The 27520-nt window shown below is 44.6% G+C and overlaps 1 protein-coding gene and 1 non-coding gene across 2 annotated transcripts in view; both read left to right on the top strand.

Moving 5' to 3' along the window:
- Nucleotides 1-27520, top strand: part of LOC126254329 (uncharacterized) — a 182448-nt gene that overhangs the window by 143628 nt on the left and 11300 nt on the right. Inside the window, exons 7-8 of the mRNA XM_049955303.1 lie at nucleotides 10004-10144; nucleotides 20431-20576. Of these exons, the coding sequence (XP_049811260.1) occupies nucleotides 10004-10144; nucleotides 20431-20576 (287 nt within the window). The remainder of the gene's footprint in view (nucleotides 1-10003; nucleotides 10145-20430; nucleotides 20577-27520) is intronic.
- Trnas-cga (transfer RNA serine (anticodon CGA)) lies at nucleotides 6232-6306 on the top strand. The gene has a single exon. It is a non-coding gene; the product is annotated as a tRNA-Ser (tRNA).

The raw sequence follows: 27520 nt of genomic DNA, 5'->3' as shown, positions 1-27520 counted from the left end.
GATAACGCCCGAAACGTGTTCGTCAAACGAACTGGGGAGGCCCTACGATCGGCCCCTTGGAAAGTTTTTCTCTGCCTGCCAGACTTTGGAATGATCTCCCATTTCACCACAGGTGAGGCGTCAACCTCAATGCAGGCAGTACCCAGGGCAGCCACAGCAGTGGACCGATCGAGTGGTACGTGGGATGTGCTCGACTTCCCTCGCTTTCCCATGTCCGACCCCCTACAGTGATGCCCCTTACCTGCAGCCTCAAGCTGTGTGATGGAAGCCAATGCAGCCTGGAGCTGTGAGCGAAGGGTCGCCAACTCAGTTCACATATGTAGACAGCAATCACTGTTCCAATCCATTACTGCAATCGCTCCTGTTTGCAGCCTGTAAAAATATATAACAAACTAATGGTGTACTCGCCTTATTAGCATCAGGAACACGAGGTGCTCTGTCTCTGATGGTCTATCCAACACTAGCATACTACTGCAACCCACATCCTTCTGAGTCAGTTTAGTGTATTCATGCCTTGGTCCCCCTCTACGATGTTTACCCTCCGCACTTCTTTCCAATATTAAATTGATTACAGCCATTGTGGCTGAGCGGGTCTAGGCGCTTCAGTCCAGAACCGTGCGACTGCTACAGTCGCAGGTTCGAATCCTGCCTCGGGCATGGATGTGAGTGATGTCCTCAGATGTTAAGTCCCATAGTGCTCAGAGCCATTTGAACCATTTAAACTAAATTGAAGTTCCCTTGATGCCTCATAATGTGTCCTACCAACCGATATCTTCTTCTAGTCAATTCCTCTTCTCTCCAATTCTATTCAGTACCTCTGCATTAGCTACATGATCTACGTATCTAATATTCAGCACTGTTCTGTAGCTCCACATTTCGAAATCTTCTATTCTCTTCCTGTCTAAACTATTTATCGACCATGTTTCCTTTCCATACATGGCTACACTACATAAAAATACTTTCAGAAAAGACCTCCTGATACTTAAATTTATACTCGATGTTAACAAATTTATCTTCTTCAGAAACTCTTTCCTTGCCATTACCAGTCGACATTTTATATCCTCCTTACTTCGACCATCATCATTTATTTTTCTCCCCAATTAGCAATACTCATTTACTACTTTAAGCGTCTCATTTGTTAATCTAATTCCTGCAGTATCACCCGATTTAATTCGACTACATTCCATTATCCTCGTTTTGGTTTTGTTGATGCTCATCTTATATCCTCCTTTCGAGACCATATCCATTCCGTTCATCTGCTCTTCCAGGTTCTTTGTTGTCTCTGACAGAATTACATCGTCATTGGAAAATCTCAAAGTTTTTATTTCTTCTCGATGGATTTTAATTCTACTCCAAATTTTTCTTTTGTTTCCTGTACTGCTTGCTCAATGTACAGATTGAATAACACTGTGGATAGGCTACAACCCTGTCTCACTCCCTTCCCAACTACTGCATCCCTTTCATGCCCCTCGACTCTTATAACTGCCATCTGGTTTCTGTACAAATTGTAAATAGCCTTCCCTTCCTGTTCAAAAAATGGTTCAAATGGCTTTAAGCACTATGGGACTTAACATCTGAGGTCATCAGTCCCCTAGACTTATAACTACTTAAACCTAACTAACCTAAGGACATCACACACATCCATGCCTAAGGCAGGATTCCAACCTGCGACCGTAGTAGAAGCGCGGTTCCGGACTTTCCCTCGACGTATTTTACCCCTGCCACCTTCAGAAGAGCACGAGAAATGGCCGACAGCTCTGCAGTCAAAACACTGTAGCCGTCTGGCAAGGAGTTCTGTTCAATATGTCTTCCATGAACATATGCGAAGCCAACGTGACCATTAGTCACCGAGCCGTCGGTGTAAACCACTTCATGGTCCCGGTACATGTCAGGAATCGAGAGGAAGTGACAGCGGAGAGCCGTGGGGTTAACCATGTGGAAGGTCCAGGCGAAGCTTTGGCCTGGGTGTACACGATGAAGGAGTACGTGAATGGGCCTCGAGTCTAGGTGGTAAAGACAAGGACTCTACTTCGGACAGATCGGACGCGAACCGCAATTGTAAGCCCTGACCTGCGCCTCCGATGCGGGAGATGAACCGCCGTGGGTGGGAAAAGGAGACTGCAGTTCGGATGCTCAGGAGAACTACCAATGTGTGCAACGTAACTGGTGACTTCTTGTGCACGCCTTACCTTCAATGGAGGGACTCCAGCCTCCACCTGGGCGCTGGCCACCGGACTCGTCCTAAAGGCTCCCGTTGCCAGTCTAACGCCACATTAGTGCACTGGGTCGAGTAAACGAAACGCTGAGGGCGCCGCCGAACCATTAACCAGACTCCCATAGTCAATGCGGGATTGAACAGGGCTCTGTAGAGCTGCAGCAGCGTAGAACGATCTGCACCTCAGTTGGTGTTGCTCAGTTGGTGCTTCCAGCACTTCCGCTTCAGCTGACAAAGATGAGGAAGCCACGTCAATCGGGCGTAGAAAACCAGTCCTAAGAATCGATATGTATCCACTACAGTGAGTGGATCGCCGTTAAGGTAAAGTTCTGGTTCCGGATGAACGGTACGACGCCGACAGAAGTGCATGACCCACGACTTCACGGCTGAAAACTGGAAGCCATGGGCTAGGGCCCATGACTGGGCCTTGTGGATGTTTCCCTCTAGGCGCCGCTCAGCAACACCAGTACTGGAGGAGCAGTACGAAATGCAGAAGCCGTCTGTATACAGAGAACGTTATCCAGGTCCCATCTCCTTAAGTTTCCACCTTTTTGCAGTTTCTTCAGTTTTAATCTGTAGTTCATCACCACTAGATTGTGCTAAGAGTCCACATCTGCCCCTGGGAATGTCTTACAATTTAAAACCTGGTTCCTAAATCTCTGTCTTACCATTATATAATCTATCTGAAACCTTCCAGTGTCTCCAGGCCTCTTCCACGTATACAACCTTCTTCCATAATTCTTAAAAGTGTTAGCTATGATTAAGTTGTGCTCTGTGCATAATTCTACCAAGCGACTTGCTCTTTCATTCCTTACTCCCGTTCCATATTCACCTACTACTTTTCCTTCTCTTCCTTATCCTACTATCTAATTCCATCCCCCATCACTATTAAATTTTCATCTCCCTTCACTATCTAAATAATTTCTTCTATTTCATCATACATGTCTTCAATCTCTTCGTCATCTGTACTATTGCGGCAGGCGTGGCCTTCCTGTCTGTCTTTGCTACTATAATGTGTTCACAATTCTGTTCGCAGTAGCTTATCCGCCCTCCTATTTTTGTATTCGTTATTAAATCTACTCCTGCATTATCGTTATTTGGTTCTGTATTTATAACCCTGTATTCATCTGACCAGAAGTCTTGTTCCTTCTGCCACCGAACTTCACTAATTCCCACTATGTCTGGCTTTAACCTATCCATTTCCCTTCTTAAATTTTCTAACTTGCCTGCCCGATTAAGGGATCTGGCATTCCACGCTCCGATTCATAGAAGATCCGAATGGGGGACTATTTTACCTCCGGAATATTTTACCCAAGAGGACGCCATCATCATTTAACCATACATTAAAGCTGCAAGTCCTCGGGAAAAAAATACGGCTGTAGTTTCCCCTTGCTTTCAGCCGTTCGCAGTACTAGCACAGCCAAGCCGCTGTGGTTAATGTTACAAGGCGAGATCAACTATCCAGACTGTTGCCCCTGTAACTACTGAAAAGGCTGCTGCCCCTCTTCAAAATGGTTCAAATGGCTCTGAGCACTATGGGACTCAACTGCTGTGGTCATAAGTCCCCTAGAACTTAGAAGTACTTAAACCTAACTAACCTATGGACAGCACACAACACCCAGCCATCACGAGGCAGAGAAAATCCCCGACCCCGCCGGGAATCGAACCCGGGAACCCGGGCGTGGGAAGCGAGAACGCTACCGCACGACCACGAGATGCGGGCCCCTCTTCAGGAACCTCACGTTTGTCGGGCCTCTCAACAGATACCCCTCCATTGTGGTTGCATCTATGGTACGGCTATCTGTATCGCTGAGGAAACCAAGCCTCCCCACTAACGATAAGTTACATGGTTCATGGGAGGAGGCAGAACCGATTATCGCTGGAAAAAATTAGTTCCATTTTTGACTACCAGGTACAAATCTGGCGCTGTGACTAAAAGAAATACGTAAAGAAATGTTTCCATAAGTAGCGGATTAGGAACGAGACCTGGAAGAACAGTTCATACAAGTGAGAAAGACGTAATATTGATTTTATTATTACCCGGCGCTTACGCAGCTTGCTCAGTATGAGCGCCAGACGAGGGGCTGTGCAGCTCCAGATTTGCAGATGGTGGTCAAACAGCAATTTTTTTCAGCATTAATGAACTCCGCATTAACGCATTATCATATCTACAAAGTTTCGCTGATAAACGGTAATTGCAGCAGACACTGGACCTCCGTGAGCAATTGTACTTTAATTATAACCTCCCGGTAGGGAAGCATCAGCACCTACTCTTTCAAGACGTTTCGGTTATAAGGAAGGGAGTGAACTTGAATCGCACGTCAATCGAAAACCGACATACATAGACAGATACTTGCACAAATTATTATATCATCACCCGAACCAGAAAAGAGCAATTATTAGTACACCCTTAGCGAACAAAGAAGATGCATATGCTATAGAGTCTCGGACGCCAGATGCAACACCTGGAAGTCGTACTGAGGAGCAAAGGGTACTTCACTACTTGAATATGCGTCATAAAGCCTAACACGCGAAGAGTGGTACGTCGGAAGAAGAAATGCCGGGAAGTGATGGACAGAATCGGTCGTACACGATTATACAGTGCATCAGATCGCTAAAGGAGAAAAGGGATCCACACCCAGTGTCGGGAATACGCAGCATGTCGTGTACATGTGGAAAATAGATTGGAAAGATTGGACATTCCATCAGTATTGCGACCATTGAACGGCACTGGAGGTTGTGGCAAGTGGAGAAATCGGCCGTGGCGGAGCGCAAGCTGTATGGGACCGACCACACAGTACTTCCGCGTCATGATTCACTGCCAAGTGACAAAGCTCGATAGAAATTGGAATATACATAGAAAGAATTGTTACAGAACGGGATTATTGACTTCCAGGTCTTTGAACAGGATGGAGCTGTTGTAACGCTGTACTCCTTTTCGTTGGTACATCTTTTCGTTGGTACATTCGGCCATGACTTCATTTTTATGCATGACAGCGCGCGGCTATATCGAACAGCGCAGGTGGAAGAGCTCTTGTAACGAGAGGATATTCGGCGACTGGACGGGCCTGCTCGTCTCCCCGACTTAAATCCATCGACCACGTGTGTAATGCGTTGGGGAGACGCACTGCAACACGCCCAGCGGCACCAACGACCGCCCAGTAGTCGTTAAGCGCGATGGCGGAAGGATGGGACGTCCTACCACAAGACCCAACCCTGTGGCCACCAGAGGAGCACTCTGCAGAGCATTCATTGCTGGCGACCGGACGCCCTATCAACAACCATTACCGCCTTTCAGAGGACCTTCATGAATCCCTTCAATGTAATTATCGTCTTTGAATAAAAGCATCATTTCCGTTCGTCTCATTGCGTATTCTCTCGGTTACCTTTCGTATCATACTGTAGTAAGTCTTTTATAAGTACGGTTCAAGTTTCATGGAGCTATGTTACTTGGCAGTGACCCATCATACGAACGTTACTTTCGTCGTTAACTTTTGTTCACAAGGGTAAAATTCGCCGACACGCAAGTTCTCGCTATTGAGAAGAGTTATCACAACCGTTTCCAGAATGAGATTTTCACTCTGCAGCGGAGTGTGCGCTGATATGAAACTTCCTGGCAGATTAAAACTGTGTGCCCGACCGAGACTCGAACTCGGGACCTTTGCCTTTCGCGGGCAAGTGCTCTACCAACTGAGCTACCGAAGCACGACTCACGCCCGGTACTCACAGCTTTACTTCTGCCAGTACCTCGTCTCCCACCTTCCAAACTTTACAGAAGCTCTCCTGCGAACCATGCAGAACTAGCACTCCTGAAAGAAAGGATATTGCGGAGACATGGCTTAGCCACAGCCTGGGGGATGTTTCCAGAATGAGATTTTCACTCTGCAGCGGAGTGTGCGCTGATATGAAACTTCCTGGCAGATTAAAACTGGTTCGCAGGAGAGCTTCTGTAAAGTTTGGAAGGTGGGAGACGAGGTACTGGCAGAAGTAAAGCTGTGAGTACCGGGCGTGAGTCGTGCTTCGGTAGCTCAGTTGGTAGAGCACTTGCCCTCGAAAGGCAAAGGTCCCGAGTTCGAGTCTCGGTCGGGCACACAGTTTTAATCTGCCAGGAAGTTTCATATCAGCGCACACTCCGCTGCAGAGTGAAAATCTCATTCTGGAAACATCCCCCAGGCTGTGGCTAAGCCATGTCTCCGCAATATCCTTTCTTTCAGGAGTGCTAGTTCTGCATGGCTCGCAGGAGAGCTTCTGTAAAGTTTGGAAGGTGGGAGACGAGGTACTGGCAGAAGTAAAGCTGTGAGTACCGGGCGTGAGTCGTGCTTCGGTAGCTCAGTTGGTAGAGCACTTGCCCGCGAAAGGCAAAGGTCCCGAGTTCGAGTCTCGGTCGGGCACACAGTTTTAATCTGCCAGGAAGTTTCATATCAGCGCACACTCCGCTGCAGAGTGAAAATCTCATTCTGGAAACATCCCCCAGGCTGTGGCTAAGCCATGTCTCCGCAATATCCTTTCTTTCAGGAGTGCTAGTTCTGCATGGTTCGCAGGAGAGCTTCTGTAAAGTTTGGAAGGTGGGAGACGAGGTACTGGCAGAAGTAAAGCTGTGAGTACCGGGCGTGAGTCGTGCTTCGGTAGCTCAGTTGGTAGAGCACTTGCCCGCGAAAGGCAAAGGTCCCGAGTTCGAGTCACGGTCGGGCACACAGTTTTAATCTGCCAGGAAGTTTCATCACAACCGTTGTTCAGGGACATCCTAGAAATTCACAAACGTGGTAACATATTTAACAAGAAAGAAGGAAGCGTTAAGGTAAATGAATTCCGTTACTGGTAACGGGGAAAGGCCATGAGACGTTGCCGCGAGAATACCTACACACAGGGTGAGGCAGCTAAGACAAGCCGCTTCAGATACATCCACAACGAATCAATATATCGGGGTGCGGTTTTCGCCAAATTATAGCGGAAAATATGATGAATTTGGGACATTCAGAAGTAATTTTTGTCGTTTATAATCGACCCACGCGAAGCTAAACTATTTCAAGGCGCAGCCTGAAGAGTAGCTATTACCTGTTTGAAAAACATCAATCGATATAAATCGTTCCATCAATGTTGCCTGTCATTATTTAAATCCAAATTGAAAATGTTATTCAACACTCTTCAAAATTCAATTTCTGTAAACCATTATAGGAAAATATATTTTAATATATCTTTAGGGGCGGCTCCACCTTAAGACCTTTAAAGACGAGTCGCACCTGCTCAAGCATATGCAGTGAATATCCAGAAGAAATGTGCTCCAAAATGAAGTAAACCGTGGAAAACATTGCAGAAACGAGGATTCCCGTGTAACAAATATAACATCACTAATGAGTCGGAACAGTTTCGAAACTGTTTGACAGGACGCTACCTGCAATAAGCAGACGCAAATCGCTGACGCATCAAACGCCGCGCGGGGTAGCCGCGCTGTCAGGGGCGCCTTGTCACGGTTCGCGCAGCTCCCCCCGTCGTAAGTTCGAGTCCTCCCTCTGGTATGGATGTGTGTGTTGTCCTTAGCGTAAGTTAGTTTAAAGTAAGATTAAGTAGTTTGTAAGCCAAGGGACCAATGACCTCAGCAGTTTGGTCCCACAGTACCTTACCACAAACTTATCAAACACTGACTGGAAATATGGAAAGAGCCATTCAACTTTTGCAGAACATTTGAGAGAAAGTAACCACAAACCTACTACAAGAGAAAATGATATGAAAATAATTAGAATAAATAATGAAAGACATCTCCTAACACTACAGGAAAATTATCATATATACAAAACAAAGGCTCAAAAGAAACAACTACTAAATGCCCAAATAAATATGACTAACAACTCACTGTTTACACTCATTGATCATACAATAGACAGAAATCTCAACAAAATATTACACATCTGATTCCTCTAATAAGTATACATAGGAAAATATAGTAATGATAATAATAATTATTATTTTTAAGATTAAATAAACGAATAGAAAATAGTAATAAAAATAAAATAAATAATTTTTATTTTATTAAAAAAAAGAAATCTCTCTCCCTCTCTAACACACACCCACACACACACACACACACACACACACACACACACACACACACACACATTCGCAAAACAGTTGAATGCAGAAAACTGAGAATGTTGGTAACACTTAGAAAAACAAATGAATCTCTGTATTAAAAAGATGGCAGTTACAGTGATGCGTAACGTAAACAGTAAACTGAAAGTGAACTGTAAGATGTCCACCTGGTTGCCAGACGAGAAAAAGCAGTTCGCTATGATGCAGTGAATTAGAAGTTACCTGTAAGTAACTTTCCATTTCATAAAAAAACGTTAAGGAACTGTTTTTAAATCTATAACGCAGATGTGAAACCATAACCTATGTGTGAAAAGGACAAATCATGTAATATTTCAGGACACCCACTGAAGATGCCTTGTAAAAAAGGCGAAACGTGTCTGGGTGCATAAATAAAAATAAAAATTTCGATGTACAGCATGCAAAAAAGTCATTTTCTTTTAAACAACTGCAATTTACTGATATTTTAAATACCTGACCTAACACTCAAGATTTTACTTTCTTCACTAACTGTAGTACTGTATTTTTAAGAGAGTATGTAGAAAGAAAGAAACGGCTTTCCTTACAGGCAAAATTAATATTATAAGGAAATGTATGTATATTTTGCAAATGTCTTTATAGATGGATTTAACATTCCTTGTTGAATTTTCGCACTCCACGTAGCCAATATTAAAACCGGCGTCCAAACAAGATTACCTTTCCGAAGTTTTCCTTCTCTCTGGAGATTGTAGTTTTTACCTTTCTGTCAATAATGGTTTTTATGTCGTGTGAAGTTGTAATGGAAGGCGATCGGACATTTTACCTGTGCTTTCTTCTCTTTCGCCGCTAGTTAATGTTTGAAAACTGGTTTTAAATAACTATCAACAATAACTACCAACTCAGTTAGTAGAGCACTTGCCCGCGAAAGGCAAAGGTCCCGAGTTCGAGTCTCGGTCGAGCACACAGTTTTAATCTGCCAGGAAGTTTCATATCAGCGCACACTCCGCTGCAGAGTGAAAATCTCATTCTGGAAACATCCCCCAGGCTGTGGCTAAGCCATGTCTCCGCAATATCCTTTCTTTCAGGAGTGCTAGTTCTGCAAGGTTCGCAAGAGAGCTTCTGTAAAGTTTGGAAGGTAGGAGACGAGGTACTGGCAGAAGTAAAGCTGTGAGTACCGGGCGTGAGTCGTGCTTCGGTAGCTCAGTTGGTAGAGCACTTGCCCGCGAAAGGCAAAGGTCCCGAGTTCGAGTCTCGGTCGGGCACACAGTTTTAATCTGCCAGGAAGTTTCATATCAGCGCACACTCCGCTGCAGAGTGAAAATCTCATTCTGGAAACTATCAGACAATTTTTCGACTTTCTTGAGACATATTTTGTCATGAATTATTCAGGCAAGCACTACTTAACGTGTCGCTCATACGAGAACACAAAACAGACGATAAAAGACAACAGAAGATCGAAAATATTCAATTTTAATTAAGAGTCCTTTGTCCTCTTCAGCGAAATTATATCTTAACTTTCTTATAGATCTTTATACAATGTAGTTTCAGATTATCAATAAAAAATTGTTTTTATCGTCGGTACTTGTATCATTTGTCATTAAAATTTTCATCTCACTTTTACCGCACGTACTTTACATCACATAACCTTGAAAAGTAGTCGTACTGGCTGTATTGTATCCAGCAAAAAGCCAACACAAATAAAAAATAAAAGTGTGGTGGCCGCAGGCGGTGCGCTGTGGGCTGTGCCGGCTGCGGGGCGAGGACCGGTCTGCGCATGCGCTCCTGGCCGGCCTGGCGAGCGGCGCCGCCTTCTGGCTCCACCCGGACCTCACCATCGCCTTCGCCGCCGTAACGACGCTCGTACAGGTAGCGCACGCAGCGACTGCAGCAGATGGCCTTCGTACGTGTTTGTACGCTTCTGGCCAGCGCAACTTTAACACAGTGCATTCACTCATGCCCTACAATTCCTTAACAGGAACGGTAATAAAATTCTTTGTACACAGGTATTTAGACGTCGGGAGTAGAAAGAAAGGAAGCTGACGTTATTTACGGATTGTAATTTAAGTTCGGATTGTACTCTACTTATAGATTCACGCAGTGCAGATGAATGTTATAGAAAGTGACTGAGGCACTGGAAGCATACGAACTTACACGTGGTTAAAATCGTTACCACTCCTAAGACACAGAGGCCTGCAAGCAGTCAGTCTAACTGCATCATTAAGACTCCACGATCAGGCTAACGTTAAATTGGAAAACATATAGCAACAACAGTCAACGCACCTCTATCTAGTGCATCCTTACAACTTCCACGGAAAAAAAGGACAGTAGCATAGTTAATGGCCACATATGACAAATGACACACTAAAATCAAAACCTTTCGATATTCTTCTACATTTACATCTAAATCTACATCCATACTCCGCAAGCCACCTGACATTGTGTGGTGGAGGGTACCTTGAGTTCCTCTATCGGTTCTCCCTTCTATTCCAGTCTCGTATTGTTCGTGGAAAGAAAGATTGTCGGTTTGCCTCTGTGTGGGCTCTCTCTCTGATTTTATCCTCATGGTCTCTTCGCGAGATATACGTAGGAGGGAGCAATATACTGCTTGACTCCTCGGTGAAGGTATGTTCTCGAAACTTCAACAAAAGCCCGTACCGAGCTACTGAGTGTCTCTCTTGCAGAGTCTTCCACCGGAGTTTATCCATCATCTCCGTAACGCTTTCGCGACTACTAAATGATCCTGTAACGAAGCGCGCTGCTCTCCGTTGGATCTTCTCTATCTCTTCTGTCAACCCCATCTGGTACGGATCCCACTCCGGTGAGCAGTACTCAAGCAGTGCGCGAACAAGTGTACTGTAACCTACTTCCTTTGTTTTCGGACTGCATTTCCTCAGGATTCTTCCAATGAATCTCAGTTTGGCATCCGCTTTACCGACGTTTAATTTTATATGGTCATTCCATTTTAAATCACTCCTAATGCCTACTCCCACATAATTGATGGAATTAACTTCTTCCAGTTGTTAACCTGATATATTGTAGTTAAATGATAAAGGATCTTTCTTTCCATGTATTCGCAGCACATTACACTTGTCTATATTGAAATTCAATTGCCATTCCCTGCACCATGAGTCAATTCGTTGCAGATCCACCTGCATTTCAGTACAATTTTCCATTGTTACAACCTCTCTATATACTGCAGCATCATTCGCAAAAAGCCTCAGTGAACTTCCGATGTCATCCACAAGGTCATTTATGTATATTGTGAATAGCAGCGGTCCTACGACACTCCCCTGAGGCACACCTGAAATCACTCTTACTTCGGAAGACCTCTCTCCATTGAGAATGACATGCTGAGTTCTGTTATCTAGGAACTCTTCAATCCAGTCACACAGTTAGCCTGATAGTCGATATGCTCTTACTTTGTTCATTAAACGTTTGTGGGGAACTGTATAAAACGCCTTGCGGAAGGCAAGAAACATGGCATCTACCTGGGAACCCGCGTCTATGGCCCTCTGAGTCTCGTGGACGAATACCGAGCTGTTCTAGGCGCTTCGGTACGGAACCGCGCTGTTGCTGCGGTCGCAGTTTCGAATCCTGCCTCGGCCATGGATGTGTGTGATGTCTTTAGGTTAGTTAGGTTTAATTAGTTCTAAGTCTAGGGGACTGATGACCTCGGATGTTAACTCCCATAGTGCTTGGAGCCATTTGAACCATTGGATGTTCAGAAGTACGATCCAAAATTTCTTCGGACATGCATGTAAGTCCGAAGGAACAGGCACTGCGTCGACTACAGCCATTATGAAAAACATGAGATGTGTTCGCGTTTGCGATTATGGGCAACCATCAGCTGTATAATGGAATGACGACAATGAAAATTTGTGCTGGACAGGCCTCGAACCCGGATTCCCCGCTTGTCGTACCGGTCGCGTTACCATTAAGGTTTGCGAGTACGATTCACAGCCGCACCCAAGCATCCGTATGTCATCAACCTCCACTCGTACATTCATTATGTGTATATTCCCGTAATAGCCTAAGTGTAATGCTGCCGCTCCTGATAAGCGGGAAATCCAGGTTCGAATGCCGGTTCGGCACGTATTTTCAAAAAATGGTTCAAATGGCTCTGAGCACTATGGGACTTAACATCTGAGGTCATCAGTCCCCTAGAACCTATAATTACTTAAACCTGACTAACCTAAGGACATCACACACATCCATGCCCGAGTCAGGATTCGAACCTGCGACCGTAGCGGTCGCGCGGTTCCAGACTGAAGCGCCTAGAACCGCTCGGCCGGACACGTATTTTCACTGTCGTCATTCCATTACAAAGCCGATGGTTGTCCATATTTGCAAATGCGAATACATTTCATAACGGCTGCCTGTAACAGCCGGAGTCTGTTCCTTCGGAGAGGCGTGCGTGTTCGAAGGATCTTTGCATCTTTGCATCTTAATTCTGTGCAATGCAGGCACTGCAATATCGTACACACTATCTTTTCAAAACTATCCGGACATCTATTAGCGGACATTAGAAAGGTGTACGGTGGGCATACTGTAACATGTGTTCATATCTTCCTGTATTTAGCGATTATTTAAGCGCAATAACGGGACTATACCATAACAACGAAACACACCCCCGTACCGTAACACCACCTCCCCTGTACTTCACTGTTCATCTACATCTACATATATACTCCTCTAGCCACCAAGCGGTGAGTGGTGGAGGGCACAATCCGCGCCAAAGTCGTATTTCCCCCCCTCTGTTCAACTCGCGGATGGCGCGAGGGAAAACCGACTGTCTGAACGCCTCAGTACGAGCTCTAATTTCCCTTATCTTTCAATGGTCATTGTGCAATTTGAAATTTGGTGGTAATAATATATGCTCTACATCCTCGGTGAAGATCGGAGTTCGGAATTTAGTGAGCAGCCCCTTCCGTTTAGCGCGCAGTCTATCTGCAAGTGTGTTGCAGTTCAAACATTCTATGAGATTTGTAACGCTCTCGCGATGGCTAAATGTACCAGTCACGAATCTTACCGCTCTTCTTTGGACCTTCTCAATCTCTTGAATCAGACCCAACCGGTAAGGGTCCCATACAGCCCAACAGTACTCTAAGACTGGACGAACTAACGTATTGTAAGCAATTTCCTTTGTTGAAGAACTGCATCGCTTCAGGATTCTACCAATAAACCGCAATCTAGAGTTTTGCCTTGCCCGTTACTTGTGTAATCTGATCATTCCGTTTGAGATCATTTCGAATAGTCACGCCCAGATACTAGACGGATGTTACCGCTTCCAAAGCGTACTCGTACATTAATGGGGATTTTCGCCTTGTTATACGCAGTAGGTTACACTTACTAATATTGAGAGATAACTGCCAGTCATTACACCACGCATTTATTTTCTGCAAATCCTCATTGATTTGTTCACAACCTTCGTGTGATACAACTTTCCTGTAGACTACAGCATCATCGGCAAACAGTCTAATGCCGCTGTCAATACCACCAACCAGATCTTTTATGTAAATCGTAAAAAGCAGAGGACCTATTACACTGCCCTGGAGCTCATCTGAAGTTACGCTTGTTTCTGTTGAAGTCGCCCCATTCAGCACGACATACTGCTCTCTGTCTATTAGAAAACTTTCTATCCAACCGCATATGTCATCGGATAGACCGTAAGCGCGCACGTTTTGGAGCAAGCGACAGTGCGGAACTGAGTCGAACGCCTTTTGCAAGTCTAGAAATATGGCATCAACCTGGGAGCCGGTATCTAGAGCCTGTTGTATATGATGTACAAAGAGGGCCAGCTGTGTCTCGCATGACCGCTGTTTCCTAAAACCGTGCTGGTTTCTGTAGATATTTTACAACCACCCTCCGCAATGTTGGCACTACATCTGATGGCAAGTAAAGCTCTCCAGGCATCTGCCGAACTCAAACACTTCCTTGGAATTGCCACAAAGTATAGTATGTTTCATCACTGACAATCACTCGTTTGCAGTCATTTTCTGCCCAGTGGCGCGGCTGTCTGCACCCCTCAAGTGTTCATAAGCACTGGCAGCATTAATGTGCGCTTTATGAGGGGCTGGTCGACCGCTGCACGCCTTTCTTTTTAACTCGGTACCCACAGTAACTGCGCTAGCTGGCCTGCTGGTGGCGGTTCCTTCCGCTGATTTCAAGCGATTTTTTACTAACACCCTCTGCAATGTTCGATGGTTCCTGTCCGACAGTAAATTAGGTATGCTTGGTATGCTAGTTTAGGTATGATTGCTCCTTCGTGTATCAGCATCAGAATCAGATCACAGACAGTCCAGTCGAAATGTCCCAGATGAATCTGTTACTCACGTGCCATCCAGTCATTTGTCCAGCTGCGAAGACAGTGAGCTCTCCTGGCCTGTGGATTCTGCTGTTACCGCTTCGTTACTCCTTTTACGCTGGCGGTCGCGCCTCTGGTGACATCTGGTGGTCAATTGCACAATACATGGGAGTGTCGAGCACGGGGTTTACTGTCCGCAGATCATGGTCTAGTGGCTAGCATTGCTGCGTATGAATCACGGGGTCCCGAGTTCGATTTCCGGCCGGGTTGGGAATTTTCTCTGCGCGGGGACTGGGTGTTTGTGTTGTCCTCATCATTTCATCATCATCATTCGTGACAGTGGCTAGATTGGACTGTGTAAACATTAAACTGTGTATAAGTTGAGCGCCCCACAAACCAAACATCATCATCATCATTATCGTCACGGGTTTTACTCACGACGAACAGCTCTCTGTTATGTGCGTCTTTGCACGTCCTCCGCAGCGTGTTCTTTCGACTTGCAGCAGCAGTTGTTCAATGAATGCATGTAACACAGTCCCACAGTTAAGCGGCCCACAATCACTGCCACTTACGACAGAATTAGTCACATAGCATTAACGTTTATGCTCACAAAGAGAAGCGTTGCATAGCGAATCCCAACCCTTCATGCCAAATTTGCCAATCGACAATTACTATTTACATGTTATAGCTGTTTTATTGAAGATATATTTTTGTATTATGTTGGAACATCATACTTCCATGCACGTTTCTTTGGCAATAAATCAATCGCTTCAATGAATATCCTTTCTCATTTCAAAACAGAATACACCTTGTTCAGATAATTTTTTGTCTTTTCTTTAAAAGTTTTATGTTATTTATTGTTTCATCACAAGCTGACAACTTGGGGGTTCGCTACTAGGACCAAATAAGATTAAGTGGAGACGTTCATCAAAAACATACAGTATTTAAAAAATGTACCAAATCCACAGTTTTGAAGACATAGCAATGAAATTTTGTACCATGCTTTACATGAATTTAACACATTAACTTTTAAGTTATTAGATTTCAGTTATTTACTTTTAAATTAAAAAAGAGTTAAACAAGTACATACACAATATTTCTAGAATTTAAAAGTTTTATTTTTAAAAAGTATCTATGTACCTTTTTCTCAGAGATTAGTACAAAAATTCCTCAGTTTAGTCTTTTTACATATAGTAAGCTTCAATCATTTTGTTTTTTGAATGTATCGAACAGGAGAATTTTAATAATTTTTGGATTATAATCCTCTGAGTATAATACAAAATTCATGCAAAATTCCAGCCACTTCGCCCCATATCTCAGCTTACAGTCACAATTTCAAAATTCACTCTTGAGGAAACATTTATTGGGTTTATAGAAATAAGTGAACACAATTTCATAACTCTAGTCTTCATCTATTCTGATAAAAAGATACATAATTAAAAAAACATAATTTTCAGGAAATGCAATTTAAAGTTCTATCTCAAGTTTTTTCTTGTCAGCTCATCAGAACGCCCTATATTTGTTCTGAGGGTCCTTTTTCCCTTCAAGGCTTCTCTTCTGGTTTCTTCTTTTCCGCCTTCTTTCCTTTAACAGGTCTACAACTCACTTTTCAGCTGTAGAGAGGTGCTGTAATCTATTTTTCTCGAGATGTCTGGCGTGAAATTACCTATCTTACAGCCCAACCTTTCTAATACTTTCATACTCCCTACGCTCCCATCAATGCTGACAACTATGGCAGAAGAAAATACCGTTTCAGGGCATTGCTTCTTCATAAACAAAGCAACCGGTTTGTTATTGTTTCTAAGATACGGAACAGAGTCAAAAAAAAAATGGTTCAAATGACTGAGCACTATGGGACTTAACATCTGAGGTCATCAGTCCCATAGAACTTAGAACTACTTAAACCTAACTAACCTAAGGACATCACACACATCCATGCCCGAGGCAGGATTCGAACCTGCGACCGTAGCAGTCGCGCGGTTCTGGACTGAAGCACCTACAACCGCTCGGCCACAGCGGCCGGCTAACAGAGTCACAGATGACTCATAAAATCAAATAGTATACGTATACCACAGCCTTCTAGAAGTATTCTGTGCAAGTTCGCTTGAAAATAATCCATGTGTGCTTCGTTCACCGAGCTAGTATTGAAGTGTTGCTTCAAAATGTGAGCGTGGCAGGGTCACGTCACACATTGAATTACTTTTCAGGCACTTCGGATGTGATTTCATCATTGAAACTTTGGGAATTTCATGTCCATGAGTTCTACTAACAAACAGAAAGAATGAGATTTTCACTCTGCAGCGGAGTGTGCGCTGATATGAAACTTCCTAGCAGATTAAAACTATGTGCCCGACCGAGACTCGAACTCGGGACCTTTGCCTTTCGCGGGCAAGTGCTCTACCATCTGCGCTACCGAAGCACGACTCACGCCCGGTACTCACAGCTTTACTTCTGCCAGTATCTCGTCTCCTACCTTTCTTTCAGGAGTGCTAGTTCTGCAAGGTTCGCAGGAGAGCTTCTGTAAAGTTTGGAAGGTAGGAGGCGAGATACTGGTAGAAGTAAAGCTGTGAGTACCGGGCGTGAGTCGTGCTTCGGTAGCTCAGATGGTAGAGCACTTGCCCGCGAAAGGCAAAGGTCCCGAGTTCGAGTCTCGGTCGGGCACACAGTTTTAATCTGCCAGGAAGTTTCAAAACAGAAAGAAAATGAAAATTGACATTTTCGGTCAATTTCACGAACGTCCCACTTTAATACGCGTTCAGATAGATCTTCGCACACAGATCTCAGTAGTGTATCCTAAAGTTGGATCTCTGTCAGAGGTCATTCTGATGCAGAAATTAATCACAGGTATTTCCCGCATTATTATATCACTGTGACACCTTGTAAGTCTCGATGAAAAGATTCACATCTACGTCTACGTGGATACTCCGCAATCCACCCTACTACTCGTGGCATAGGGTAACCCGTACCACTGCTGGTGATTTTCCTGCTCCACTAGTAAAGAGAGAGAGGGAAAAAATGACTGCCTGCGTGCGTGTTGGAGGCAGTAGAATCACTCTCCAGGCAGCTTCAAATGCCGGTGCTCTATATTTTCTCAAGTGCTCTTCGAAAAGAATATCGCCTTCTCTACAGGGATCCCCCTTTGAGTTCCCGAAGCATGTCCGTAACACTTGCCTGTTGTTCGAACCTACCAGTAACAAATCTAGTATCCCGCCTCTGAATTGCTTCGACGTCTCCCTTTAATCGGACTTGGTACGGATTCCAAACACTCGAGCAGTATTCAAGAATATGTCGCACCAGCGTCCTATATGCGGTCTTCTTTACAGATGAACCACATTTTCGTAGAATTCTCCCCAATAAACCGAAGGCGACCATTCGCCTTCCGTACCACAATTCTCAAATGCTCGTTCCACTCCATATCGCTTTGCAACGTTATGCCCAGATACACTACTGGCCATTAAAATTGCTACACCAAGAAGAAACGCAGATGATAAACGGGTACTCATTGGACAAATATATTATACTAGAACTGACATGTGATTACATTATCACGCAATTTGCGTGCATAGATCCTGAGAAATCAGTACCCAGAACAACCACCTCTGGCCGTAATAACGGCCTTGATACGCCTGGGCATTGAGTCAAACAGAGATTGAATGGCGTATACATTACAGCTGCCCATGCAGGTTCAACATGATACCACAGTTCATCAAGAGTAGTGACTGGCGTATTGCGACGAGCCAGTTGCTCCGCCACCATTGACCAGATGTTTTCAATTAGTGAGAGATATGGCCAGGGCAGCAGTCGAACATTTTCTGTATCCAGAAAGACCCGTACAGGACCTGCAACATGCGGTCGTGCGTTAGCCTGCTGAAATGTAGGGTTTCGCAGGGATCGAATGAAGGGTAGAGGCACGGGTCGTAACACATGTGAAATGTAACGTCCACTGTTCAAAGTACCGTCAATGCGAACAAGAGGTGACCGAGACGTGTGACCAATGGCACCCCATACCATCACGCCGGGTGATACGTCAGTATGGCGATGACGAATTCACGCTTCCAATGTGCGTTTCACCGCGATGTCGCCAAACACGGATGCGACCATCATGATGATGTAAACAGAACCTGGATTCATCCGAAAAAATGACGTTTTGTCATTCGTGCACCCAGGTTTGGTCGTCGACTACTCCATCGCAGGCGCTCCTGTCTGTGATGCAGCGTCAAGGGTAACCGCAGCCATGGTCTCCGAGCTGATAGTTCATGCTGCTGCAAACGTCGTCGAACTGTTCGGGCAGGTGGTTGTTGTCTCGCAAACGACCCCATGTGTTGACTCAGGGATCGAGACGTGGCTGCACGATCCGTTACAGCCATGCGGGTAAGATGGCTGTCATATTGACTGCTAGTGATACGCAGCCGTTGGGATCCAGCACGGCGTTCCCTATTACCCTCCTGAACCCACCGATTCGATATTCTACTAACAGTCATTGGATCTCGCCCAACACGAGCAGCAATGTCGCGATACGATAAACCGCATTCGCGATAGGCTGCAGTCCGACCTTTATCAAAGTCGGAAACGTGATGGTACAGATTTCTCCTCTTACACGAGGCATCACAACAACGTTTCACCAGGCAACGCCGGTCAACTGGTGTTTGTGTATGAGAAATCGGTTGGAAACATTCCTCATGTCAGCACTTTGTAGGTGTCGCCACCGGCGCCAACCTTGTGTGTATACTCTGAAAAGCTAATAATTTGCATATCACAGCATCTTCTTCCTGAAACTTCCTGGCAGATTAAAACTGTGTGCCCGACTGAGACTCAAATTCGGGACCTTTGCCTTTCGCGGGCAAGTGCTCTACCATCTGAGCTACCGAAGCACGACTCACGCTCGGTGCTCACAGCTTTACTTCTGCCAGTACCTCCTCTCCTACCTTCCAAACCTTACAGAAGCTCTCTTGCGAACCTTGCAGAACTAGCACTCCTCAAAGAAAGGATACTGCGGAGACATGGCTTAGCCACAGCCTGGGGGATGTTTCCAGAATGAGATTTTCACTCTGCAGCGGAGTGTGCGCTGATATGAAACTTCCTGGCAGATTAAAACTGTGTGCCCGACCGAGACTCGAACTCGGGACCTTTGCCTTTCGCGGGCAAGTGCTCTACCTGTCGGTTAAATTTCACGTCTGTAGCACGTCATCTTCGTGGTGTAGCAATTTTAATGGCCAGTAGTGTATTTAAACGACGTGTGTGAAGCTGGACACTACTAATGCCGTATCCGAACATTACGGATTTGTTTTTTCTACTCATCCTCAATGACACATTTTTCTTCATTTAGACTAGCTGCCATTCATCACGCCAATTAGAAACTTTGTCTAGCTCATGTTGTATCCTCCTACAGTCACTCAGCTAAGACAACTTGCTGTACACCACAGCATCATCAGCAAACAAGCGGGGAATGCTGCTCGCCCTGTCCGCCAAATCATTTCATCCTATCACACTCCCTTGGGACACTCCTGACGACACCCTTGTCTCTGATGATTCCTAGGTGTAATGCCAATTTTCTAGGCTGAATTTTATGTTCATGTTTAGACACTAAAATACATTTCCTTCTTTTTTCTGTCTGTGAATAAACCGCATCTCATTTATTTTGTTGTTATTGTAAGGTGAAACGGCTTGTCCGTAATTCTGCTACGAACCCCCTGCCCATGCAATATGCGTGAGTGGAGCATGTTCCTTCCTTCGCTCTGATACGGTCTTCCTCTCCATAGCAGAAAGCCAGCTGTAAGCAGAAAGGCGTGATATTCTGCCTGCTGAGTGCACATGCGTTTCTTGTAACGCGACTGGTGGAATGTTGCAGCTGCGGGTGGCGCACCTGTGCGACCGGCGCCTCCTCGAGCCCGTGTGGGCGCTGTGCCTGTCTGCGCTGCTGCACGTGGCCGTCCTGGACCGGCGCCACTGCCCCCCGGGCTTCATGGCCCTCACCGAGATTCTCGCTCCAGGCGTGTGAGTACTGCTGCTACTGCTCGCTCTCCGCACTGCGCTGTCACTGGCACTTACATGTGCAAGCCACTTGCCCAAATGTAGTGAGTAACCAGCGAACCCGAAAATGCTTTGCAGTTGCTAAATATGTATGTAGATTGGATATATGTCCTGATATCCTTCTCCCCCCTCTCTCTATCCTTCTCCTCCTCCCCACTCGCTTTTGTCCATCTGCTCCTCCCTCCGCCATCCCTGCGAATCACCTTCCGCCGCTCTTATATATTGCTTATCCCACATTCTCTCTATCCATCTGCTCCTGCATCATCTCTCTGTCCATATCCTCCTTCTCCGTTTTTATATCCGTTTCCTGCCCCCTTCTCTGTACATCTCCTCCTCCCCCTCTCTCTGACCTTATTTATTGTTCTTGGAAACGGAACCTTGATTGGGAATAGAAGTCAAAATGAATGGGTAAATTGGTTGAGTATCATTAGTACACGGGGTCTGTGAGAGACCTTCCCAGCTGTTGAATCTGCGAGGATAGTAGCTTTAATGACAGTGGTTTTAATCTGCGGACAGGTAGGATTAGAAGTTAGCCGTAGACACAACTTTCCTGTTTTCTGTTAAAAATGACTGAAAAGAAAAACAAAACCGAACTTTTTTCAGTATAGCTGAGCATCCTTTTTCTCGCAGACAGTTTAATACTATGTGTTTATAAATTGTCTATATCTGACAGGGTCAACGAGAAGACTTCAATTAAAGCATTAAGTTACAACTCACACACAGGCACAACGAGAACACCATCACAAGTAGATAAACCCTTTGGCAAGTAAGGCATGCGTCTAAAATAGATGACACACACACAGTCACGCAACGCATCTCAAACACACAAGTGCATGAGGTAACTGAAACCACACTGCGAGCAGCAGCACCAGTGCATGGTGGGAGTGATGACTGGGTGGGGGGCGAGTTGTGTGTGTGTGTGTGTGTGTGTGTGTGTGTCAGCAGCACCAGTGCATGATGGGAGTTCAGGTAACTGAAACCACACTACGAGCAGCAGCACCAGTGCGTGATGGGAGTGATGACTGGGTGGGGGGCGAGTTGTGTGTGTGTGTTTGTGTGTGTGTGTGTGTGTGTGTGTGTGTGTGTCTTTGACGAAGGCCGAAAGCTTTATTTATTTGTGCCGGCCTTTCTATTGTGCCTATCTGCGACTCAGCATCTCTGCTAAATGGTGAGTGGCAACTTTCCTTTTCAGAATATTGTTGCATTCCATCCTGGATTTTCGATTGTTTGATGTCTATATATGCAGTTGTTGAGGTTGCGCGCAGGCTGTCAGTCGGTACTTCGGTTGCAACATACCGAGCTGAACATTACCTTTAATTTCCGTGAACTGAAATACAACAATTACTCTAGGATCTTCATTGGTTAGACTGTCGTACAGACCCGCCGTTGCAATACATTTAGCCGAATCTTCCCTCAATTTGCCTGAATTGAAACATAACAGTTTCACTAAGATCGTGAATTTATTTAAATGAAAGAAATCGGAATTCATTATTTCGACAATAATTTGCCGGTGGTTTACCGACTGTGGAGCCGCCACGCACAACTGCCCGTGGGAGAAACTAGACAATTCAAGGTTCACTCCATAAACCTCCAACGACTGGCCTTTCGCTTTATTAATCGTCATTCCGAATGGAAGGCGAACCAGAGAATGGACATGCTTAAATTGAAACGGCAAGTCGATTGGAACACATCCAGCCCAACCTTACCTTTAATTTCCATGAACTGAAACATAACAATTTGCCTAGGATCATTTTTGTTAGTTTGTCAATCGACGCTCGGTTGCAATACATCTAGTCGAAACTTTATGTGAATTGAAACACAACAATTTTACTAAGATCATAAATTTATTGAAACGAAAGAAATCGGAATTGATTGTTTCGACAATGATTTGCCGATGGTTTACCGACGGTCGAGCACGCCACGCACAACTGACCACGGGAAAAACTTCGCAATTCAAGGTTTACTCCACAAACTTCCAACAATTGTGACCTTGCGATTTATTGATCGTCATTGCGAATGCAAGGCGAACCAGACAATGGACACGCTTCAATTGAAACAGGAAGTCGATTAGAATCAGTAGTATTCTTGGAATCAGAATGTCTTCGCCTTTGAACTTTCCTGTGATTATGGTTGCTTCAGTCACGTTGTTCATCAGCTTATTAACAGCGAGTATTTTCACATTGTATAGTTTCGGTTGGTTCACACTACGTAACACGATTATCACCGAGCCGACCTCGAGCTGCTTCATTTTTATGGATGACATTGCACGACGACATTGAACTCTGCAGGTGGAGGAGGAATGGATTGACCTGTGCGTCCCTTGACTTACATCCCGTTGAGCACATATGGAGACGTATTGGGGCACGTCCACATGCACTAGCGACCGTCCAGTAGTCGTCGATTGCGCCGATCGAGGAATGAAACGCCCTACAACCAGAACTCGTTACCAACCTTGTGGCCAGAATGTCAGCACGTTGCAAAGCGTGCGTTGCGACCGTGGTGATCACACACACTATTAAGAACCGCGTTCCGCCTTTTGTAATGTCCTGGGGACCATCATAAATCGCGGTGACTCTCGTATAACTATTGTCTTAGAATGAAAGTGTCATTTCTGTTCGCCTCATTGCGTATTTATTTCAGTTTCCTTCTGTACTATTCTGTAGCTTCGCTTTCTATGTACGTTCCTAGTTTCAACTAGTTTTATTATTTGGCACATCACGTGACAATTAATGTCGTCCTTAAGTTTTGTAAGCCGATGTGTATTGGTGCTGCAGACGGCTGAATGCGAGAGGAAACTACAACCATTATTTTTCCCCGAGATATGCAGCTCTAGTGTATGGCGTGATGTTGATGGCATCCTTTCTGGTATAATGTTCCGGAGTTAAAATTGTACCCAATTCGAATCTCCGGATGGGGACTACTGAGGAAGATGTTGTCATCACGAAAACATCACCACCAGTCACCAGACACTTAATCGATTCCACCTGCTCCACCCCTGTCCTGACGCATGGCGACAAGAAGAACGAAACATTTGCTCACGAACGTACACAGCTATGAATACAAAACAAAATAGGAGTAATACAGGAGGAGGTCTAATAGTGGGCCCATGCAAGATGTGACCAATAACGGGACTACTTAGGAGTAGGTCTACTAATGAATATATGAATGCGAATAATCTACCGTGAACAGTTTAGTCAATCCATGAACCCATCTACCATAGTAGCACAAGCTTATATGCCCGCTATATCGACACAGATGATGACGATAAGGAAATAACGTGTGACGAGATAATAAGTTAGTTTCGTGTTTCATGGATAATTTTCTCGATATAACGTAAAGCTGTGGAAGGAGTTATTTTATATTCACATCACAGTTTTATTTTGCAAATATGCCTACATGCTGATCATTTACAAGGGCTTTTTTTCTAAAGAACAGAAGACTTACAGGTGTGAGCTACTAAGTCCTACCCAGCATCTTTCACACGTTACAATAAGAGAAATTCTTCTATGGAACAGAAGTAGTTGTCAAGGAGAAACATTTCAGTTTCTTCTCAAGCTTTACTTGGCTGTCTGTCAGGCCTTTTATAACACTGGGCAAGTGATCAAAAATTTTGGCTCCAACGTTGTGTTAAACACAGCCTTAATGTGGCGTAATGAATATAATTATTTCTTGTGGCATTTTAATTATATATTATTGTTCCTTTTGAACTGCAGTAGATTATTTACAACTGGCTTCATGAGAGAACAAATATAGGACTACAGTAATCAGAATGCCTAACTCCCTAAACAGATCTCTACAAAATGATCGTGGGTGAGGACGACATATTATTCTTACAGCACGTTTCTTCCTTAAAGATGAGTTATCTCAAAACATTATATGTCATTATTGAATGAAAATATGCAAAATACGTCAACTTACTGATTTGTCTCCCCCTAAGATTCGCAATGATTCTAAGTGCGAATGTGGCTGACCTAAGTTGTTTTAGGAGTTCCAAAATGTTGTTTTCCAACTTTAAATACTGTTTAAATCTAGGGTTTCAGGCAGCCGCTGTGGCCGAGCGGTTCTACGCGCTTCAGTCTGGAACCGCGCGAACGCTACGGCCGCAGGTTCGAATCCTGCCTCGGGCATGGATTTGTGTTAAGTCCCATAGTACTCAGAGCCATTTGAACCATTTGAACCAGGGTTTCATCCCTGGATTAAAACCCACTAGAGAATCTGTAGGACCACCTCAATCAATCTGTTCGCGTCATGGATCCTCAGCGCAAAAACTGGCCACGGCACTGGAGTGGGAATGGCTCCACATCCCTGTCGGTGTCTTCCACAACCTCATTGACTCTCTTCCTGCACACCTCACAGCGGTCCACTTTGCAAAATCTGATTATTCAGGCTTTTGGTCATATTAAAGTGACTAGACATTGTATAACGGTAAGAAAAAATTTCGAAACCAGATTTTAAACTGTCAGACCTTTCCAACTGGAGATGCGGATCACGATCATAATTTATTAGCTATGAAACACGCTAACTGAAAGAACGGAGAAATCTACGAATTAAGATAGAATCTGGATAAACTGACAGAACGAAACGTTTCAGAAACGTATTTCCAAGCCGCAGCAACATACAAAAACGCGGTATTCACAAATGAGAAGGAGAAAACGTCAATCCAACTAAAAAGAAACGCGTTTGGCACCAAAAAAAACCATCACAGCTCATGTGTGGTCAAATATTACAGTGTGGCTGATTTCGGTTGACAGCCACAGGACACACACAATGTAAAATAAAAGGATGCCACAACTGTCGTGAAACATGGTGGTGGTGGTGGTGGTTAGTGTTTAACGTCCCGTCGACAACGAGGTCATTAGAGACGGAGCGCAAGCTCGGGTTAGGGAAGGATTGGGAAGGAAATCGGCCGTGCCCTTTCAAAGGAACCATCCCGGCATTTGCCTGAAACGATTTAGGGAAATCACGGAAAACCTAAATCAGGATGGCTGGAGACGGGATTGAACCGTCGTCCTCCCGAATGCGAGTCCGTGAAACATGTTTTGACGTATAAACAAAACAATAATTTGTGTACTTGAAAATAGGTGAACCCGTCCTTCATTCATTATTATTTTCTGCAAGCACGGGAACTGAAATCAAAATTGCAGAATGACTACAGTTTGCTTTGTCGATTTATATCCATCGGCGGAATTTGGACCCAACTGCCAATATTTCTGTGGTGTGACCGCCAGACACCACACTTGCTAGGTGGTAGCCTTTAAATCGGCCGCGGTCCGCTAGTATACGTCGGACCCGCGTGTCGCCACTGTCAGTGATTGCAGACCGAGCGCCACCACACGGCAGGTCTAGAGAGACTTACTAGCACTCGCCCAGTTGTACAGCCGACTTTGCTAGCGAAGCTACACTGACCAATACGCTCTCATTTGCCGAGACGATAGTTAGCTTAGCCTTCAGCTACGTCATTTGCTACGACCTAGCAAGGCGCCATTACCAGTTTATATTCAGTGTAATAATGTCTAAACAAGAGCGATGTTCTCCAATTGTGGATTAAAGTTAAGTATTCCAAGAACTACGTTCTTTTCTTTATAGGATAATTACTTTACCTTGTTCCAGACCTCACGCCAATCTGCGTGAGCTTAACGCGTGCCTTTCGGCTACCTCCGAGTGGCTTGGCTGTCTTGCTACGCCACTACAATTTCCTTGACATAGTATCATGACGTCTCAACAGAACACATGTTCATTTCAGTTACTAGCTCTGTGTGAAGATCTTATAGTCCTCTGTGAAGGTCGTTAATCTAGATCCTTGTGTTACGTGATTGTAACGTACAAGGGTCATTCAATAAAAAACCGGATTTTTTTAAAAAAAACATATAGCGTGAGATTGGAATACAACACTCGTTTATTTTTCAACGTAATCCACCTCGCATTCTCTCAGACTTACGCCAGCGCTGGACAAGCTTCTCAATTCCACCTGCAAAGAATTCTTGGGGCGTATGCGTAACCAGTTCCACGCTGCTGCCTACATTTCCTAAGTTCAGATTGGAATACTTATCGTAAGGATAGGTTAGTCACCAATGGCGGCGGCGTGTTTATTGCAGTAAAGAATTCGATAAAATCTAGTGAGGTTATCACGGATTGCGATTATGAATTAATCTGGGTGAAGTTAAGCATCAAAGATCGGTCACAAATGGTAATCGGATGCTTTTATAGATCACCCGGGTCAGGAGCTCTAGTGGCAGAGCGCTTCATACAGAACTTGCAGAATATCGTTACAGGGTGTGACTTCAACTTGCCAGGTATAGACTGGGAGTACCATGCTATCAAAGCTGATGCCATAGACAGGGATTCGTGTGACATTGTTCTGGATGTCTTGTCCGATAATTACTTTGAGCAGATAGTGAGAGAACCACCTTGTGAGGGTAACGTCTTAGACCTCCTGGTAACAAACAGACCTTAACTTAATAGAATTAGGTAACGTAGTGGAACGTATCAGTGACCATATAGCTGTGGTAGCATCTTTCAAAACGAGTCTTACAAAGAATGTTAAGAAAGGCAGGAAGATATTTTTGCTTAGCTAGAGTGACAGGATACAAATTTCAGAGTATCTGAGAAGACAGCATCAAATATTCGATGATGAGTACGAAGATGTGGACAACAAAAGGAAAAAAATCAAAGGCAACGTGCAATATGCTAAAAAAGTGTATTCTGGGTAAGGTCTTAACTGATGGGAAAGACCTATCATGGTCGTGTCAGAAATATGCTATGTAATCAAAGAGAACTTCGTTTCAGATTCAAGAGAATTAAAAACCTAGCTCAAGCTGAACGAAGCGCCAATGCGTGTAAGCACAGCAATGAGAGAAGCGTTCAATGACTGAAAGCAAAACTTTGTCAACCGATCTGAGTAAAAGTTC

The sequence above is a fragment of the Schistocerca nitens genome, chromosome 1 (assembly GCF_023898315.1).
Source record: "Schistocerca nitens isolate TAMUIC-IGC-003100 chromosome 1, iqSchNite1.1, whole genome shotgun sequence".
In the NCBI taxonomy this organism is placed as follows: domain Eukaryota; kingdom Metazoa; phylum Arthropoda; class Insecta; order Orthoptera; family Acrididae; genus Schistocerca; species Schistocerca nitens.
Note: the sequence above shows the minus strand (reverse complement) of the source record. Positions and strands in the feature narration are given on the sequence as shown.